Source organism: Daldinia decipiens, assembly GCF_022478715.1.
Source record: "Daldinia decipiens strain CBS 113046 unplaced genomic scaffold F4813scaffold_12, whole genome shotgun sequence".
Classification (NCBI taxonomy): Eukaryota; Fungi; Ascomycota; class Sordariomycetes; order Xylariales; family Hypoxylaceae; genus Daldinia; species Daldinia decipiens.
The window spans coordinates 228494-242913 of NW_026054555.1; the positions used below are offsets into that span (position 1 = coordinate 228494).

At 44.3% G+C, this 14420-nt stretch overlaps 7 protein-coding genes across 7 annotated transcripts; 3 read left to right on the forward strand and 4 right to left on the reverse strand.

Annotated features, from left to right (window-relative positions):
* Positions 1 to 96: 96 nt before the first annotated feature.
* F4813DRAFT_395542 (uncharacterized protein) lies at positions 97 to 2296 on the reverse strand (the record flags this gene model as incomplete). The annotated part of the gene is made up of 2 exons (XM_049247708.1): positions 97 to 2223; positions 2257 to 2296. 2 exons carry the CDS (start codon positions 2294 to 2296, stop codon positions 320 to 322), a joined length of 1944 nt encoding a protein of 647 aa, XP_049100599.1. The 3' UTR covers positions 97 to 319.
* A 663-nt stretch (positions 2297 to 2959) lies between these two features.
* F4813DRAFT_355781 (uncharacterized protein) lies at positions 2960 to 3611 on the forward strand. The gene has a single exon (XM_049242915.1). The coding sequence runs from the start codon at positions 3062 to 3064 to the stop codon at positions 3593 to 3595; it is 534 nt and encodes a 177-aa protein (XP_049100600.1). The 5' UTR covers positions 2960 to 3061; the 3' UTR covers positions 3596 to 3611.
* A 774-nt stretch (positions 3612 to 4385) lies between these two features.
* F4813DRAFT_388402 (DUF1593-domain-containing protein) lies at positions 4386 to 5843 on the reverse strand (the record flags this gene model as incomplete). The annotated part of the gene is made up of 2 exons (XM_049246697.1): positions 4386 to 5525; positions 5589 to 5843. The coding sequence occupies 2 exons, from the start codon at positions 5841 to 5843 to the stop codon at positions 4386 to 4388; spliced, it is 1395 nt and encodes a 464-aa protein (XP_049100601.1).
* A 1141-nt stretch (positions 5844 to 6984) lies between these two features.
* F4813DRAFT_395546 (cytochrome P450) lies at positions 6985 to 9057 on the reverse strand (the record flags this gene model as incomplete). Its single annotated transcript, XM_049247709.1, has 4 exons — positions 6985 to 7394; positions 7462 to 7966; positions 8022 to 8279; positions 8341 to 9057. The coding sequence occupies 4 exons, from the start codon at positions 9055 to 9057 to the stop codon at positions 7237 to 7239; spliced, it is 1638 nt and encodes a 545-aa protein (XP_049100602.1). The 3' UTR covers positions 6985 to 7236.
* A 489-nt stretch (positions 9058 to 9546) lies between these two features.
* Positions 9547 to 10556, forward strand: F4813DRAFT_40266 (uncharacterized protein). Its single transcript, XM_049248434.1, has 2 exons — positions 9547 to 9690; positions 9750 to 10556. Exon 2 carries the CDS (start codon positions 9860 to 9862, stop codon positions 10487 to 10489), a length of 630 nt encoding a protein of 209 aa, XP_049100603.1. The 5' UTR covers positions 9547 to 9690; positions 9750 to 9859; the 3' UTR covers positions 10490 to 10556.
* Positions 10557 to 10956: 400 nt separating this feature from the next.
* Positions 10957 to 12141, forward strand: F4813DRAFT_40268 (glycoside hydrolase family 61 protein). The gene is made up of 3 exons (XM_049248435.1): positions 10957 to 11188; positions 11255 to 11569; positions 11627 to 12141. Exons 1-3 carry the CDS (start codon positions 11054 to 11056, stop codon positions 11858 to 11860), a joined length of 684 nt encoding a protein of 227 aa, XP_049100604.1. The 5' UTR covers positions 10957 to 11053; the 3' UTR covers positions 11861 to 12141.
* Positions 12142 to 12170: 29 nt separating this feature from the next.
* On the reverse strand, positions 12171 to 14266 carry F4813DRAFT_40272 (uncharacterized protein). The gene has a single exon (XM_049248436.1). The coding sequence runs from the start codon at positions 13823 to 13825 to the stop codon at positions 12332 to 12334; it is 1494 nt and encodes a 497-aa protein (XP_049100605.1). The 5' UTR covers positions 13826 to 14266; the 3' UTR covers positions 12171 to 12331.
* Positions 14267 to 14420: the final 154 nt, after the last annotated feature.

The following is a 14420-nucleotide window of genomic DNA, read 5'->3' on the forward strand; positions in this document are numbered from 1 at the left end:
AACCTCGACGTGTACTGCCACTGTGATACGGGATAGACAAGCATCCTCTATTTATTGCGTTGCTGCATAAGGCATCACGCATGTTTAACTAATTCGCTATGTGTATGCTTAGGGAGTTGCCTTAGCACGTAACTTGGGAGTGTAGGTACCTAGGTATAGTCACTAAAGTACAAAACTGTATCGAGTACCATCCCGTGCCACCCTTCGTGAAGCCAACCGTGAAATATACCTATCAAGGTACCGCACTAGAGCCCTGTAGGATACTTTCGTAATAGCTGCATCTGGAATGTTATTTAGTTTCTATGGGTCATCTGCTTGTTTAGTTTCGATGATTTCGCAGATGGATATTGTTTGGGAAGAAGCGTCGCAACATTATTGTACCATCCACTTTCCCATTCACCTTCAGCCATTTAGCCTCCTCGTCAGTCATCGACACATGCGGCTCCTTCTTGATCCGCAACAAAAGTGCATAATTACTTGGTATGCCCACTGTAGAGTAACCTCTTTCTATGCTAGACCTAACAGTCTTCCGTAACACGTCGGTAAAAGTCTGAGCATCTGGCACTTTATGGATGCCCATTTCTCTGAGAAAAGCTGGGAAATCGTTAATAGTGTGTAGACGTCGAACTGTTTCTGCTAGTTCTTTGGCTGCATTGTGGGGAGGGGCGCCGTGGCGGTGGAATAGCTCGTCGCGAACCTGGCTCAAGGGTGTCTTGTGGGAAGGACGTGCGGTTCGCCTGAACAGCTCTGAGAACATTAGAAGTCGATAAGAGGTTCGAGAGCCCCGGAAAGTCTGATCCAAGCGGTAAGCTGATACTGGGTCCCGCTCTAGATATGAAAGTTCGGGCATGTCGGCTCCTTTCTTGTCGAAGAGCCAGACCACATTTCTTGTAATTGCTTCGATGATGATAGCTTTTATAAGCACTTCGGTAACTTCGACGTCAGATATCAATAAGGCGATGAGGAGATGTCCTAAATTAGGACACTCCACTTTGGACCGCTTTCCACTTATGAAGTTTTGTAGTAGAGAATTTGCATGTTCAACCAGCGTGCAATCCTCAGTGGCAAAGCATACCAATAAGTGGAAGAGGTGGAAATACGAATCGATAGCCTTCTCTGACGCGTGTCGAAGGTTGGTCTTGGGAGAGTGGTGATTAGTGGTGGCTTCTGTTACTTGATTGAGTCGAACAACAACATCATTCATAAATGTGAACAGTACTTGAGCTTCAGAAAAAGGCCCCTTCTTCTTGATCTTTTGCACCATAGCATCTAGAGAGACTTTGGCATACTTCTTAACCCGCTTCCAATGCCCAGGCGAGATAGGCAAGGGAAGCCAGTGGTCAAAGTGGATATTATTGACGGACTCGCGAACATTCCAAGACCTATAAACTTCCTGCGAAAGGAGGTCAAATTCCGAAGCTATTTGACCACGGTCAATTGATACACCTACGCCGAGGTTCACAAACTGGTAATTCTGCTTGAGGCAAAAGCATTGAAGTTCACGTTGTCTGATAATATCAAAATACTTGACGATGTCGCTGATCCTGGGCCAAGCCGCAGCAAAGCTTGTCAAGTGCTCGAAGTCTAGCTGCTCCAGAATAAGCAAGATCAATTCGTTGGGCAGGCGGTTGATTTTGCACGTCATAACTTCCTTAGGTGGAGGTGTTTGTATATCAACGTGAGAATTTGGGGATTCGGTCTGAGGTTGTTTCCCAGTATTCTGGAGTGTTGGCCAGTGACTTGGATTGCTATCCACGCGGGCGTCATAAGCCTGGGATCTGTACCGTACCGGCCGGGGTGGTTGCGGTTGGTCTTGACCAAAATGACAATAGTTGCATCTGAACAAGTCAATCAACCTCCTATCCACGGCCTTGAATTCGGATAGTTGCTTTTTCGTACCCCCGTGTTCCTGCTCAATGGTGTCACTTGAGAAGAAGCTAAGTAGTTGAATAGCTATGCCCTTGAGCGTATATGCAGGTGTATGCTCGGCGCCGCGACGTAGAATAGTAGCACATATGAAGCTTTGATAGACATTAGGATGTTTAACGTCCGAGTTCATCTCGACCACTGGTGGGTCTAGAGGGTACGTGGGCGAAAAACGCATGGTGAGGTGCAAGGGTTTATAGTCAGGAGGCGTAAGGACCAAACATGCCGCTGTAAGGTCGTCGTTGATGGTATGAAAAGCGATATTGGGGTAAGGTTTTTCCATGAGTTCCTTGATGTCTAATAGAAGTCGGTTTCGTCGAAGGGAATCACCAACACTCGGCTGGGACCCGGTTGCTTGTTGATAAGACATGCCGATAATCTGGTGGCGACAGTTTTCTTAGGATGGGGTATGAAGAGAGTAAATTGTCGATGTATATTGCTCCCGTGGTAATGAATCGTGAGAACCTTGACAGTCCACTGAATATACCGGGTTGTGAACTGGATGGTTGTTTAGTGTTCTGACAGGAGCTATCGACGATAGACTTTGGTGGTTACTAGAGACGCATGGGCAGCAGTAACATAGGAAGACATGGTAACGAACCCCCGATAGAAGTAAGGAGACAAGAACATGGTCGATTTAAATATTTATCATGGTTGTCTGGGAGAGGTGGAGTAGAATGGTCTGGTAATAATCAATCGGTAACCTAAGGAATCGACATCAAAGAAAATCCAGGCAATAATAGTCATCCTCAGGTGGTATATTTCGGCCTTTGACTCATTACGGTCACGACAGTGGATAATAGTGGAGGATCAACGCCCTATTTTTACCCTTTTCATCTCGCCGGGAGGTAACCGTTAAGTCAAGCTAGGTGGAGCGCACCGTACGACGCATTACCTTAGAAAAATATATTAACTATATGAAAAAGAAACTTCATTCTATTTTCTATAGTATAAAGATACTTATGTATTATTAAAATTTAAACTAGATGATGTGAGCATAAACTTTGTCTCTTCCATGATTTTATGAGACTTCATTGTCTTGCATGTTACCCGAGCGGCCCGAAGCCTTCTCGATCGATCAGCTTTTAAAAATCTACCATATCTAGTATTTAACTTAGGTCTTTTCTTTGGAATTATGGGCTTCTACATTATCTTGAATTACATCGAACTTCTGGCATTGGCGAGAACCAGCATCACACCTAGTTTGGCCAACTACTTGCTTGTGATCATCAATGCAGCATCGCTACCTGGTCGCCTCGTACCAGGTTACTATGCAGATCATATTGGGAGTATTAATGTGCAGATAACCGTGATATGTGCAAGTGTAGTGCTAACCTTCAGCCTCCTTACTATTCGCACCTCCGCTGCCTTGTTCGTTTTTAGTGTGCTATACGGCTTTATGACCGGCGCTTTCATGGGGCTGCCCGCCGCCGGTATTGCTAGTCTCTCGCCTGATAAGAGCAAAATTGGTACACGCCTGGGCATGACACTATCATTCGTGGGGTTTGGGCTGCTCGTTAGCAATCCTATCGCCGGCGCTATCTTAGGCAGTGAGGGGAATTGGGTCGGCTTAATCGTATGGTGTGGTGTGCTACTAACAGCTTCTGGTGTATGTCTCGTGGCGAGTCGAATTCTTAAGGTTGGGCCAGAATTAACCAGCGTGATCTAGCATTGTTGATATTGAGGGATACCAAGGAAGCTCAGTAAAGTTTCGCCCATCATACTTGATTGTGCGATTATTACGTTTTCATCATCCATAGGACGTTGTATAAACAAAGAATTGTAGAGCCGATCAACGCTGCTACAAAGGATGGAAACATATACGGACAGAGACAGAAAGATTATCAACACCTTTAGGATATTCTGAAGCGGGAATATGACGAATGTAAATGTTGCAATCGTAGAAATAGGGAAACAAGACTACCTATTTTATATGCATAAGAATGAAATGCCCTGACTTAGATACAGGGGTGAAATAATTGCTGACTGGCAACTGATAGAGTAAGAGCTAAATACTTGTATCTTAGTAAGTATAAATAACATGATGAATATAATGTGACGAACCTATACCTAGGTGCGTTAAAGTATAGTTCAGGGTAAGTCTTGATTTTAGGTTAATAGTAATAATATGAGTGAAGGTGGTAAATAAGTAGTTATTACGTGTTCGTCAGAAAGGCTTGGAGTCCTTTCCCGTAGTATGTGTTGGATACTAGGCTTATATTGATGGCTGTAGAATGAATGACTACCTAGACACATAAGGAGATCCATCCTTCTTATATTCGTTTTGCCTTCCATATGTTTTGAGTGAATCGTTGAAGCTCTTTTCTGGCGTCTCCAAATCAATGATTCACTGATTCATCTTGATCGTTAAATCATCCAGTTGGGGCCGTTATTATCGTGATTCAATGATCGTGTCAGGTGGTCTTTTGGCGTGTTTCTTGAAGCCGTAACATATATGTTCAAATATCGTATTCACATATCACTCTCATGTATCGTCTAATTGGATATTGGCCTGCCCTGTTGGTGACCTGGAGTAGGATGTGGAAGCCAGGATATGTTCCGGTATAAGTATTCAGCATAGGCTGTGGTACAGTAACTTGGACCTTGATGCCGAGTGTCGCATTAGTAAAACCAGCATCGTTAATATCCAGTATTCCGTTTGATCCTACTGGAGGTTGGAGAGCCTTAAGTGACATATTTGCTTCGAATATTGTAGCCTCCCGATACAAAACCCACTGGAACTCCAAACGGCTATTATCCGTAGGGTAGTCCGGGTCCAGCGTCAGTCCTGCATCGAACGTATACGTTTCATTACTTTTTACTTGGATGATCAGTGGATCTGGACCCTGTTGGCCATTGATGTTTAAGACGGGCGGATGCCCAACTTTTGAAAAGTTCGAAGTCATAGTCCATTGCATTCGAGCCGCAAAATCATCTTGGTAAGCCGTCCTCCAGCGCCAGACAGATGCTTGTGGCGTTGAATAATCTTGTCCGTCAAGGCCAGTCGCATTTTCTAAGGAATCGACAAAATGGTTTGTATCAATCCCACCCGCCCAATCAACTAGAGCTAGCGACCGACTATATCTTCCACCCCAACTACCCCAGTCGATGCGATCACGGTAACCAAGGCCGTTCTGTATTAGCCACAGGAAACTGGGAGTATCACCTTCCATGCCGAATATAATTTGCGGGTATAGAGAACCCAGGGGCCCATAACGGATATTGGCGTCTAACCAAGGGTTTTGTGCAAGTGATGAGTTTACGCAAGGACATCCAGTGAGTGTCATCCCACTCCAGGTTGCCAGTGGATAAGCATTCCACGCATGAATAGATACGACATAAAATATGTCTGGAAAATGAGCTCGGATCCAAGGACCCGTATCGTCTTGGTCGGAAATCGTATATAGTCTGATTCGCGACCTTAACTCGGCGGCGTCTGAAGAAGACATGGTGTTGTTGATATGAAGTAACGCCTGAGCGAGTGTATTTGTTCCGCCCCATCCCGCAATAAAAAGGGGCTCTTGGGATTCTTGTAAGGCGAGGATAATGCGCTTGGCACCCTCGCTCAAAGGCTCGTGTAATGCCGCCCTCCCATATACCTAAGTATACATGAATTAGTATATACTCATTTTTATCTACCAATTGAGACTAAGGGGCCTTACAGATGGTCCTGAAGTAACTAGCGATAGTAGTTTTTCGGCGCTATCGTATGGTGAATTTGGGTTGACATGTTGGTTTAAGTTTTCCACAACCTCTCCATAAGCATTGATTATTCTGTTCATCTCCTCGGGGTGAGTCTTGTTTTTCAACCACCATGAAGTAGTTGCACAGATTCCTCGTGTATCGAACTCATTGGAGTAAAGAAGGTAGCGTATAAGAGACATTGAATCGTCTGGTTCATTAAGAATATCTGACATTATGAAGAACCGAGGTTTCCAGTCGAAGTTTTGGAGCCTGCTGGTATCCCATTCTGTCTTTTGAGGATAGGCGCTTTGCTTAGCCCATCCTTTACAGATGCTAAGATAGGAGATAATTATCGTGAAAACTGTAAGTTTTGAGCAGGCCATTCTTGATAACCGAAGAATGAAGATTTTTTAGACACTGTAAAAATAGAGGAAAAAGAATAATGCTTCTTCCTTAAACTTGACGTTATGTCTTATAAAAGTTCCCCTCTCCATGGATCCATATATAGTAGATCATTTCTAGTACAAATAAAGGTTTATGGCTTCATCAGGTAAGTTAGGTACGTAACATTATTCAAACCCCTGTTCCTATTACCCCGCAAATGAATGAATCTGAACATTCCACAACGACAAGTCTATTGGAAAGGGCCCGAATAACCTCCTATCCCGGGTGACTATCATTACAAATATGGGGTTCGAGTCCAAAGGTCGTCACGCGTTGGTGGAACTATTCTTTTTAGTGTATTCCATCAATTAAAAAGCAGCAGAGCCCATAACTAAATAAACTACATAAAGTACGCGAGAATAAATCTGAACATTTGATCGTTAGGAGAAGGATAAATGGCGTGTTACTAGTAGTTAAAGTTTATAGTTAAAATTTACCGATGTGTAAAACCAATTACGAGATATGTCACGGTGTGAGGAGTCTTTTTGCTTAGTAATCAGATGTGCATTTAATATGTACGCAATAAAGTAATTTTTCGTAATTCAAGAATATACGTTATATATTTTTGATATTATATGATTGGTGCATTTGCTACGGTTAATGTGGTTAAAGCTGTGGCTTTATAAGGTGTGGGCTTAGAATATGACACATTCATTCTAGGTTGCACAACGCCAAACACTGTTATATGGTTTTTTGCATGTTGGTTGGCTTTAATAGTTAATACTTGGATAGGGTTGCAGTTGGCTAAGAGCGTTGGTGACACAGAGTCTTGCACGACGCGGGGTTGATGGGCGGCTTTAGGAATGTAATCCCTGAAAGTATTTACTATCACATGTACAGTTGAAACTAATATATAGACGCAAGATCCTATTACATTAGGTAAGTACCTAGGTACAGGTACACTGGGAGTTATTCAGAGGCGTAACTAACCTTAGTCAACTTGAGGTTTTAATTTTGTCTTCTGTTAAGAAATAAAACTATTCCCCGATATTTTACATACCTATTATATGTAATATATGCTTCTATCGGGTAGATTTCGTAACTGAAATCATGAATTATGGCCATACTCGTGGCCAAGGAGGCTTATCTTAGGTACCAAACCTAGAGACCTAGCTTGGAAAGGCTTTTCTAATACAACATCAGTTGGTCTCATCATATCACACTTCCTGTCTTAGAAATTGATCACAGGCTCCGTAATCTCGCGTATGGCTTATCAGGTTGCCGGAAGATCTTCTCAGAAGCGCTCATGGTCTTGAAATCTTCTGGCAATTCCAAAAACTCCAAGTTCAAGATGAGCAGCGAAACAACGATGCGAAACTCCATGGATGCGAGTTTGCGTCCTGATCCAGGAAGACGTCATAGTCAGCGCTTATAGATGAAATGTAAGGATAGGCCTTAAGAACTTACCAGAACAGCCTCTATAGCCCCCACCAAATGAAAGGGATGGCAAGGCATGAGCGTTGAACACTTCCTGGCCTGTCGTCTCCTTAACCAACCATCGTCTCGGCTCAAAAGCACCAAGGTCGCGGCCCGCATTACTTTGGAATCCATCTCCAAATTTGGCGGCCGCGGCCTTGCTGCCAGCAGTGCGCTTGGACTCGTCTACAGGAGCAGGTGTATGATTAACGTGATAATTCATGAATACCTCGGCACCTTTCGGTATCTTGCATCCTAAAATCTCTGTGTCTACAGTAGCTTGGCGAAGATTGCCCTTGGCGACACCAGCGAGACGGAACGACTCCTCACAAGCCGCATCGAGGTATGGGATGTCTGTTCCGAGGATCTCTTCGACGGATGGGTTACCACTAGGGAAGGCCGCCTTGAGAGCTGTGCGCAATTCTGCTTGGGTAGCAGGGTACGCCTCCATGAACCTCACGAACCAGGTAAGGGCATTAGCAGTGGAGTCGTGACCCTAAAATGCAACCATTAGTTCTAAGCTTGTAATCTAGCATGGGAAGATAACGAACCCCAACCAGCATGACAAACATCTCATCCAACATGCTTTGATCTTCCCTAGGGTTAGTCAAAGGTTGCTCGGCCTTCTTAGCTTCGAGGACCTGCCGCCGCAGAACTAGATCCATCATGCAAGTATCAAACTCCTCGGCTTCCAAGTTGCCCATCTCAAGGCGCTGGAATTGACTGACTGCTTTCTCCATTGCTAGCCCGATTTCAGTAGTTACCGTTTTTCTGAACTTGCGGTAGCGGGGGGTATACGTTTCCAGCTTCTGCCCATTTTGGAGACGGAGTGTTCGAATTTCGCGCAATAGTTTGGCCGATATAGGCTACCTCCTCCTTAAGAAAAGTTCCCCGAGGAAGAGGTTCATTTTTATAGTCGCTATTACCAGCGACCTGGCTCTGAAGCTTTTTGATCTCGTGTCTGGTTACGTCCGGCTCCTCGCCGATCATAGCAACCCAAATAGCATCCAGTGCTGCATTTTGAAAGTCTTCATGGACGCTGAAGGGCCGGTCTTTGTACACAGTCGCCTTCAGACGCCATAGATCCAGCAACTCGAGCGTGGCTTTATGGATGTTGGGCGCGGCAGCCTTGCGAAGGAACTCGGCGCTCATCACATCAGCCCACAAACGCTTTTGAGCTTTGAGTTTCGGGGTTGTGAATTGACTAAGCGAAGCATGTGGGAACATAGGGGCAAAGGCGTCAATAGCCATGGGCGCCTTGTCGAATTCCTTATTGCGACGAAGTACGATATCCTCAATCTCTCTTGGATATTCGAGAATGATTAGGGGTTTCCGAATTGCAGGGAATAACATCTGCGCAATTGGCTTGCCCAACTTCTGAGTAGTGATAGCGAAGATAGAACTAGAAAACTCGTTTATTGCTTGGATGACAGGTACGAGACTGGGAATATCGCCAGTGATACGATTGGCTGACTCCTCATTGTAAGGAATGCCTAGGTAAGGCTTCGGGTAGATTCCGAAGCCTAGTCTCCAGGCCATGAGAATAAACACAACTAGTAGGAAACCGAGCAGAATATAGAAAAGCATATTGCTGGGCGCTACTTCGCCTATGAGTTGTTGTAATGTTAAGAGAAAACTAAGACTTAGCTGCTGAGTTGAAGAGTTAAAGGAATGAGGTATACGGGGCCAAGACTGGTATGGTCTTTTCCTAACCAGTCCTATTAATAGGTAATCATAAATCATGCAAGACATCCAATATGTAGCAAACAACCCGTTAGGTACTCTCAAATGAAAGGCTTGGGTGGGGGTGTCTATAATAGCGAATAATAGGAGAAGAGAGATTAAAGCGTTTATTTATTTCAGATGAAACTGTAAAAATACAGAAAATACGTATATAATATCTTTAATTCGCGGCTTATTACATTTATACGCAAGGGATTACAAGATTCATCAAATGAACGAAACGGTATTTAATATTACCAACATGCAGATGTGTATTTACAAGTATATAGTTACAGGCCTACCAGACCTACCAGACCTACGTATAAAAGAAGCAGGCATTTATTTCTACGTATCGTTTCATCGTTATCGTACACCAGTGAACATAGCCTGCACTTGCATCCGGCACCTAGGTGCCATTCTTAGCGATAGCATCAATTGCACAGCCGTTTTCACAACCTTTTACAACAGTTCTAGTTTGCTACCTGTTGCCTACCTAAGGTATCTTCATCATCTTCATCAGCCTTCACCATGTACTTAACCGCTCAAAAACTTCACAGAACACACCAAATGAATGGACGGCATTGACGGTTCGAAATCTAAGCTGGTGGGCTCAAGACCTGCTAAATGACCCCCTTCAAAATCATGCCACTATCTTCTATGGTATTACATGTTTATTTCTTGCTTGGTTTGTCTGTATACTACAAGTTCTACCCGTTGCAAATCAAGCGTCAATAGGAGCCCCGAGAGCTACCGTACTGGATTCCAGGTCAGTTTATTGAAAGATATCCGGAACCGACCCCTGACAGCTTGCTATATTGGGCCATACACTACCATTCTTCAGAAATACGTAATCATTCTTGGTTCATGTCCGGTAAGCTGCCTGTGCCAGACGATACTTTCGCTACTGCAATCCACTGATATGGCCGGTAGCAACGAAGTTGGAAAGTGTAAAGAGCCATTCGCGTTCGCTGTTTTTGGTAACACATTCTACGTCAGAGCCACTGGAGTGAGCGAGGCTGGTATACAGGCTTGGTACTCGCAAGAGGTTTCCGAAGAAAAGCCAGGCTTCCCCAATACTTCAGCTGATCATCTTGGGGGTTGGATCCGACAAATGCCTATCCATCAATTACACTCTGGCGAGAACCAGCAGCTGCTAGAAGCGCGGTTCCTGCATTCTTTTGATCAGGAATTCCGACTTGAGAATATCCAAAAGGACTCTAACGTACCACAAGTAGCCCTACATATGATAGCGTCGTTCAGGATTTTATTGCTAACAGAGTCACAGAATCAATACTAATACCCGAAGAACTACCTTCTGGATGCTGACTTATCCGTGAAGGGTTCGAACTAAGGTACAAATAAATAGAATAGCCTCTCATGTATATCCAGCCTTCGTGCTTGTTAGGTGGATAGCTTTTTATGTAACAAATACTCATCTCCATGACCCTAAAACTAAAGTCCGCTACGTCTATAGGCTACATAGCTTTGTTTGTTGCCCACTATACACTCAAATCACGGGCTTACGAATGCCGAAGTCGAAATAAGTATAGACATCGCAATGTTCCACCAATCCAAGCTAGCTAGTGTGAGAGCTATACCAAGGTATGGTTATGATGCAACTTCAAACGGGGGCCGTGGTCTCGGCGCAGCGTTTCTTCCCGCCCTGCAGATTGAGCCTAAAAAGAAGATCGTATGTCTAGGTATTCTTATACGCGCCAGCATAAACCGACCAGCCCTTATGAATTCTCATATCTGTCACTATATAAAAGACAGAAGTATATCGTGCTTCATAGCATATTTATTTGTCTCGCTTGCATTCGCAGTTTGCCTTGATCGTACCTAGGATATTAGTCGTATAATCATGCACAAGTCAATTCTTATTGTATCGTTGGCTGCGGCCGTCTCCGCTCATCAAAATCTTCATCAATTTTGGGTCAACGGGGTTTCTCCTGGCTACGAGATTGGAATCCGCCGCCCTCCTAGTAATAACCCAGTTGTAAGTCATAACTCTTTCCAAACTCTGTAGAATAAATATTAACGTATTTGACCTGCCTTCTAACAGACTGATGTGAAAAGCAACGATATTGTATGTAATGTCGGAGGCGACAAGGTTCCCTCAGGGGTAACGACTGTTCCAGCTCGGGGAGGAGACACTGTAACAGTTGGCTGGGATCCTTCAGGCCATCCCGGCCCCATCACTCATTTCTTGTACGGACCGGTGGGCGATGCCGCTAAAGCCTCTGGAGTTGGGGCAGGCTGGTTCAAGATTGACGAGCGCGACTACGTAGATGGACATTGGGCAAATGAAGTGGTACAGAACAACGGCGGGAACTACACGTTCAAGTTACCCACGGGCTTGAAGAGTGGTGATTATCTCGTATGTTTCTCTATATGACTGATTTGGCCAACTCTCAAATTGCTGATACTCTTCTAGCTTCGCTCAGAAATGCTGGCTCTCCACGCCTCGCAGACGGTTGGTGGTGCTCAGTTTTACATCGGCTGTATGCAGTTGAAGATCACAGGAAGCGGGGGACAATGCTCGCCTACAATTTCTTTACCCGGGGCTTATAATGCCCAGGACAAGAACATTTACATCCCAGATGTGTATAACGGCTTCGACCCGACGACATACGCTGCACCTGGCGGCCCTGTCGCGGCATGTAAATGATGAAGTATAGACTCCCAAAGTCTTACAATTTCAACATCCTACTATTGTCAGTATCTCGGCATCATGTAACATGATTGATACTACATTATTATGGACCACTAGGTTAAGGGACTATGAATTCTGACCCATATGCTCGAGCGAATGCTGTATCTAATTGACTCTGCTCACTCTTTGTAGTCGGTCTTACGAATAATGCAGGTACCTCTTATTTTATATCACCGTGTATAAAAGTCACATTAGAAAGATGATATGAAAAGTTTGAATTAAAATTTTCTTTATAATGATATTAGATAAATATTTTACATATCTAGCTTCCGCGTAAACATCAGGTACTTATAAATTCAGCATGTAAACAGCATAACATGTAGGTGCCAGATATCTATCTCTCTAGGTACCTAGGCAGTCTATCTTAGCATTAAAACATTACTCCGAGGTAGAGCACCAAAAACAAAAACTCGTCCCTACATCTATCTATTCAGCATCCTCGATTTTCACCCTCTTGGTGGGTGGCTGCTCAGCGTCATCTAGTTCATCCAGTTTACGTTTTGCCGGGCTTGAAGCAGGGGTTGATGCCGGGGTTGAGCAGCCAGGTTCTGCTTCTTCAGGGGTGGCTTGCATTTCAACAACTGGAACCGGAGTTGCTTCTCTTGAGAGTTCTGGAATACTAAGGTCTTGGCAAGTGTTTCCCTGTTCTTGGAGACCTTGATCGCTGTCGGTTACGACTGCTGCATAGGCATGAGGCTCTTCGGCCTCGATGCTTTCAAGGACTGGGCTTTCCAAAGGCTTGTCATGACCATCCAATACAGGTTCCGTAGAGGTGTATACATCACTTTCGGGTACTGGATCTGCATCCGTATCTTGGTCCGAGCCATTCCCATCTGATTCTGGGTCATTTGGTTGCGACACTTCTGACCCATGCTCTGATGCAGGAGCTGTGGCTAGCGCCGTGATACTCTCACCTTTCTGGGAAGGTTTGGCCCGTGCCTTGCTGGTTGGCTTTGCCTTGGGCTTTGTAAACCACTCATCAGGTTGGTCTTCGAAGAAAGCATTTAAACTGTCGGGATTGTAGTTCGACTTCTCGCTAGGAACCTCGAGTGCCATTCGTACAAGATATCCAGAGTTTCGAATGGTACGGTGCGCACAGGAAGCCATCATTGATTCTCGGTAGGAGTCTATGTCAAAGTGCTCCTCAAATGCAGTCCAGAGGAGGTCGGTGTTCACAGCACGACCACAGTCCTCTTGGTAATTGAGAACCTTCAGTCGACGAATGAATTCTCGGCATATAGCGTAAGCCACATGTCCCGTTTCCCATGCCTCGTAGACGTCTTCTGTCGTAAAGCTTTCAATCATAGCGCTGTCAGGTAAATAGATGCAGCCATCTTCTAGGATTTCTGCCAATCTTTCCTTAATAAAGTGTCTTCGATCATCACGGTCATTTGGTAAAGGGTCGACAATAGCACATGCAACCACTTCTCGGTCAAAACGAGTAGAAGATTCTTGGAAGTTCGTGGAGATTTCCCCAATCTGCAAGATGACAGTCACCCAGACGTCCTGTACCGGTAGGTGGATAGGCCATAGCGTGAATCGACAATCACGCATAGATTTAAATAGCGGATGAAAGCTAGCATCGTCGATGTTGTCAGATGCCTTTTTGCGAATTTCCTTTCGAGCCTTATCAAACCCTTTACCTTCCTCTGAGAAAAGTTGGAGTTCGTCATCAACCGCGGGCGTAAAGACTATGGATGTCTTTCTAAAATTACGCGCCTCCCAGAACAATGAGGTGTATATGGAAGTCGGGGAGATAGGTCGATCTCTTGCGGTTTGTAATCGATACATTCCGTCGGCTTCCTTCTTTACACTGCGGATTACTTCATTAGTCTTGGGAGTGAGAACTGCTCCCCAGCCACTCTTGAAGTTGGGGTTAGAGATAAGCCTTGCGGCCGAGGTCATTGGTGCTGCAGGCATATTGTTGAATTGATAGTTTAGTAGCTGAGGTAGATCCTGTGAATATTCACTTGACTAATATCGAGTCCGGCTGAATTAGATAGATTGTGAGCTGAGGTGTTCTGATCTGCTTTCTAGGTGCCATCTCCATCACGGTTCCCTTGGGTAGACTTTATACTGAGAGATAGGTTCTGACATCTACCAATTGATTTTTGAGTTCGTACAAACAATGGCTTTGACAATGCCTAACAGCTATTTTCGTCCTCAAAAGGATTGTTCTGGGGTTTTGGTTGTCCATAGTTAAATGATTGTAATCGAGAAGTAGAGTATAGTACTTGTCAATAATGGCATTCAATAGCTGTGGTAGACTCTTTGATTGCAGTCTCATTGTAGATATAATTAACAAAGGTGGTAGTTCCAATGGCTCTTTAATATGGATCAATTGTACGGATTACAATAACATTGATGTAAATTGAAAGATGATATTAGTCTAGTTATTGAAATAGATAGGTAACATATTCATTTACAGCGAAAGTTGTATGCACAATACGTTGGAAATCATTAACTGAATACCAGCGTGTCACTGAATAAACACCAAAAAGCGGTATCGTTTTAT

Coding starts and splice junctions, on each gene's coding strand:
- F4813DRAFT_355781 (XM_049242915.1), top strand. CDS start 3,062: ATGGGCTTCTACATTATCTTGAATTACATCGAACTTCTGGCATTGGCG.
- F4813DRAFT_40266 (XM_049248434.1), top strand. CDS start 9,860: ATGTTTATTTCTTGCTTGGTTTGTCTGTATACTACAAGTTCTACCCGT.
- F4813DRAFT_40268 (XM_049248435.1), top strand. CDS start 11,054: ATGCACAAGTCAATTCTTATTGTATCGTTGGCTGCGGCCGTCTCCGCT. Junction 11,189..11,254: donor CTCCTAGTAATAACCCAGTT/GTAAGTCATAAC, acceptor GCCTTCTAACAG/ACTGATGTGAAAAGCAACGA. Junction 11,570..11,626: donor TGAAGAGTGGTGATTATCTC/GTATGTTTCTCT, acceptor ATACTCTTCTAG/CTTCGCTCAGAAATGCTGGC.
- F4813DRAFT_40272 (XM_049248436.1), bottom strand. CDS start 13,825: ATGCCTGCAGCACCAATGACCTCGGCCGCAAGGCTTATCTCTAACCCC.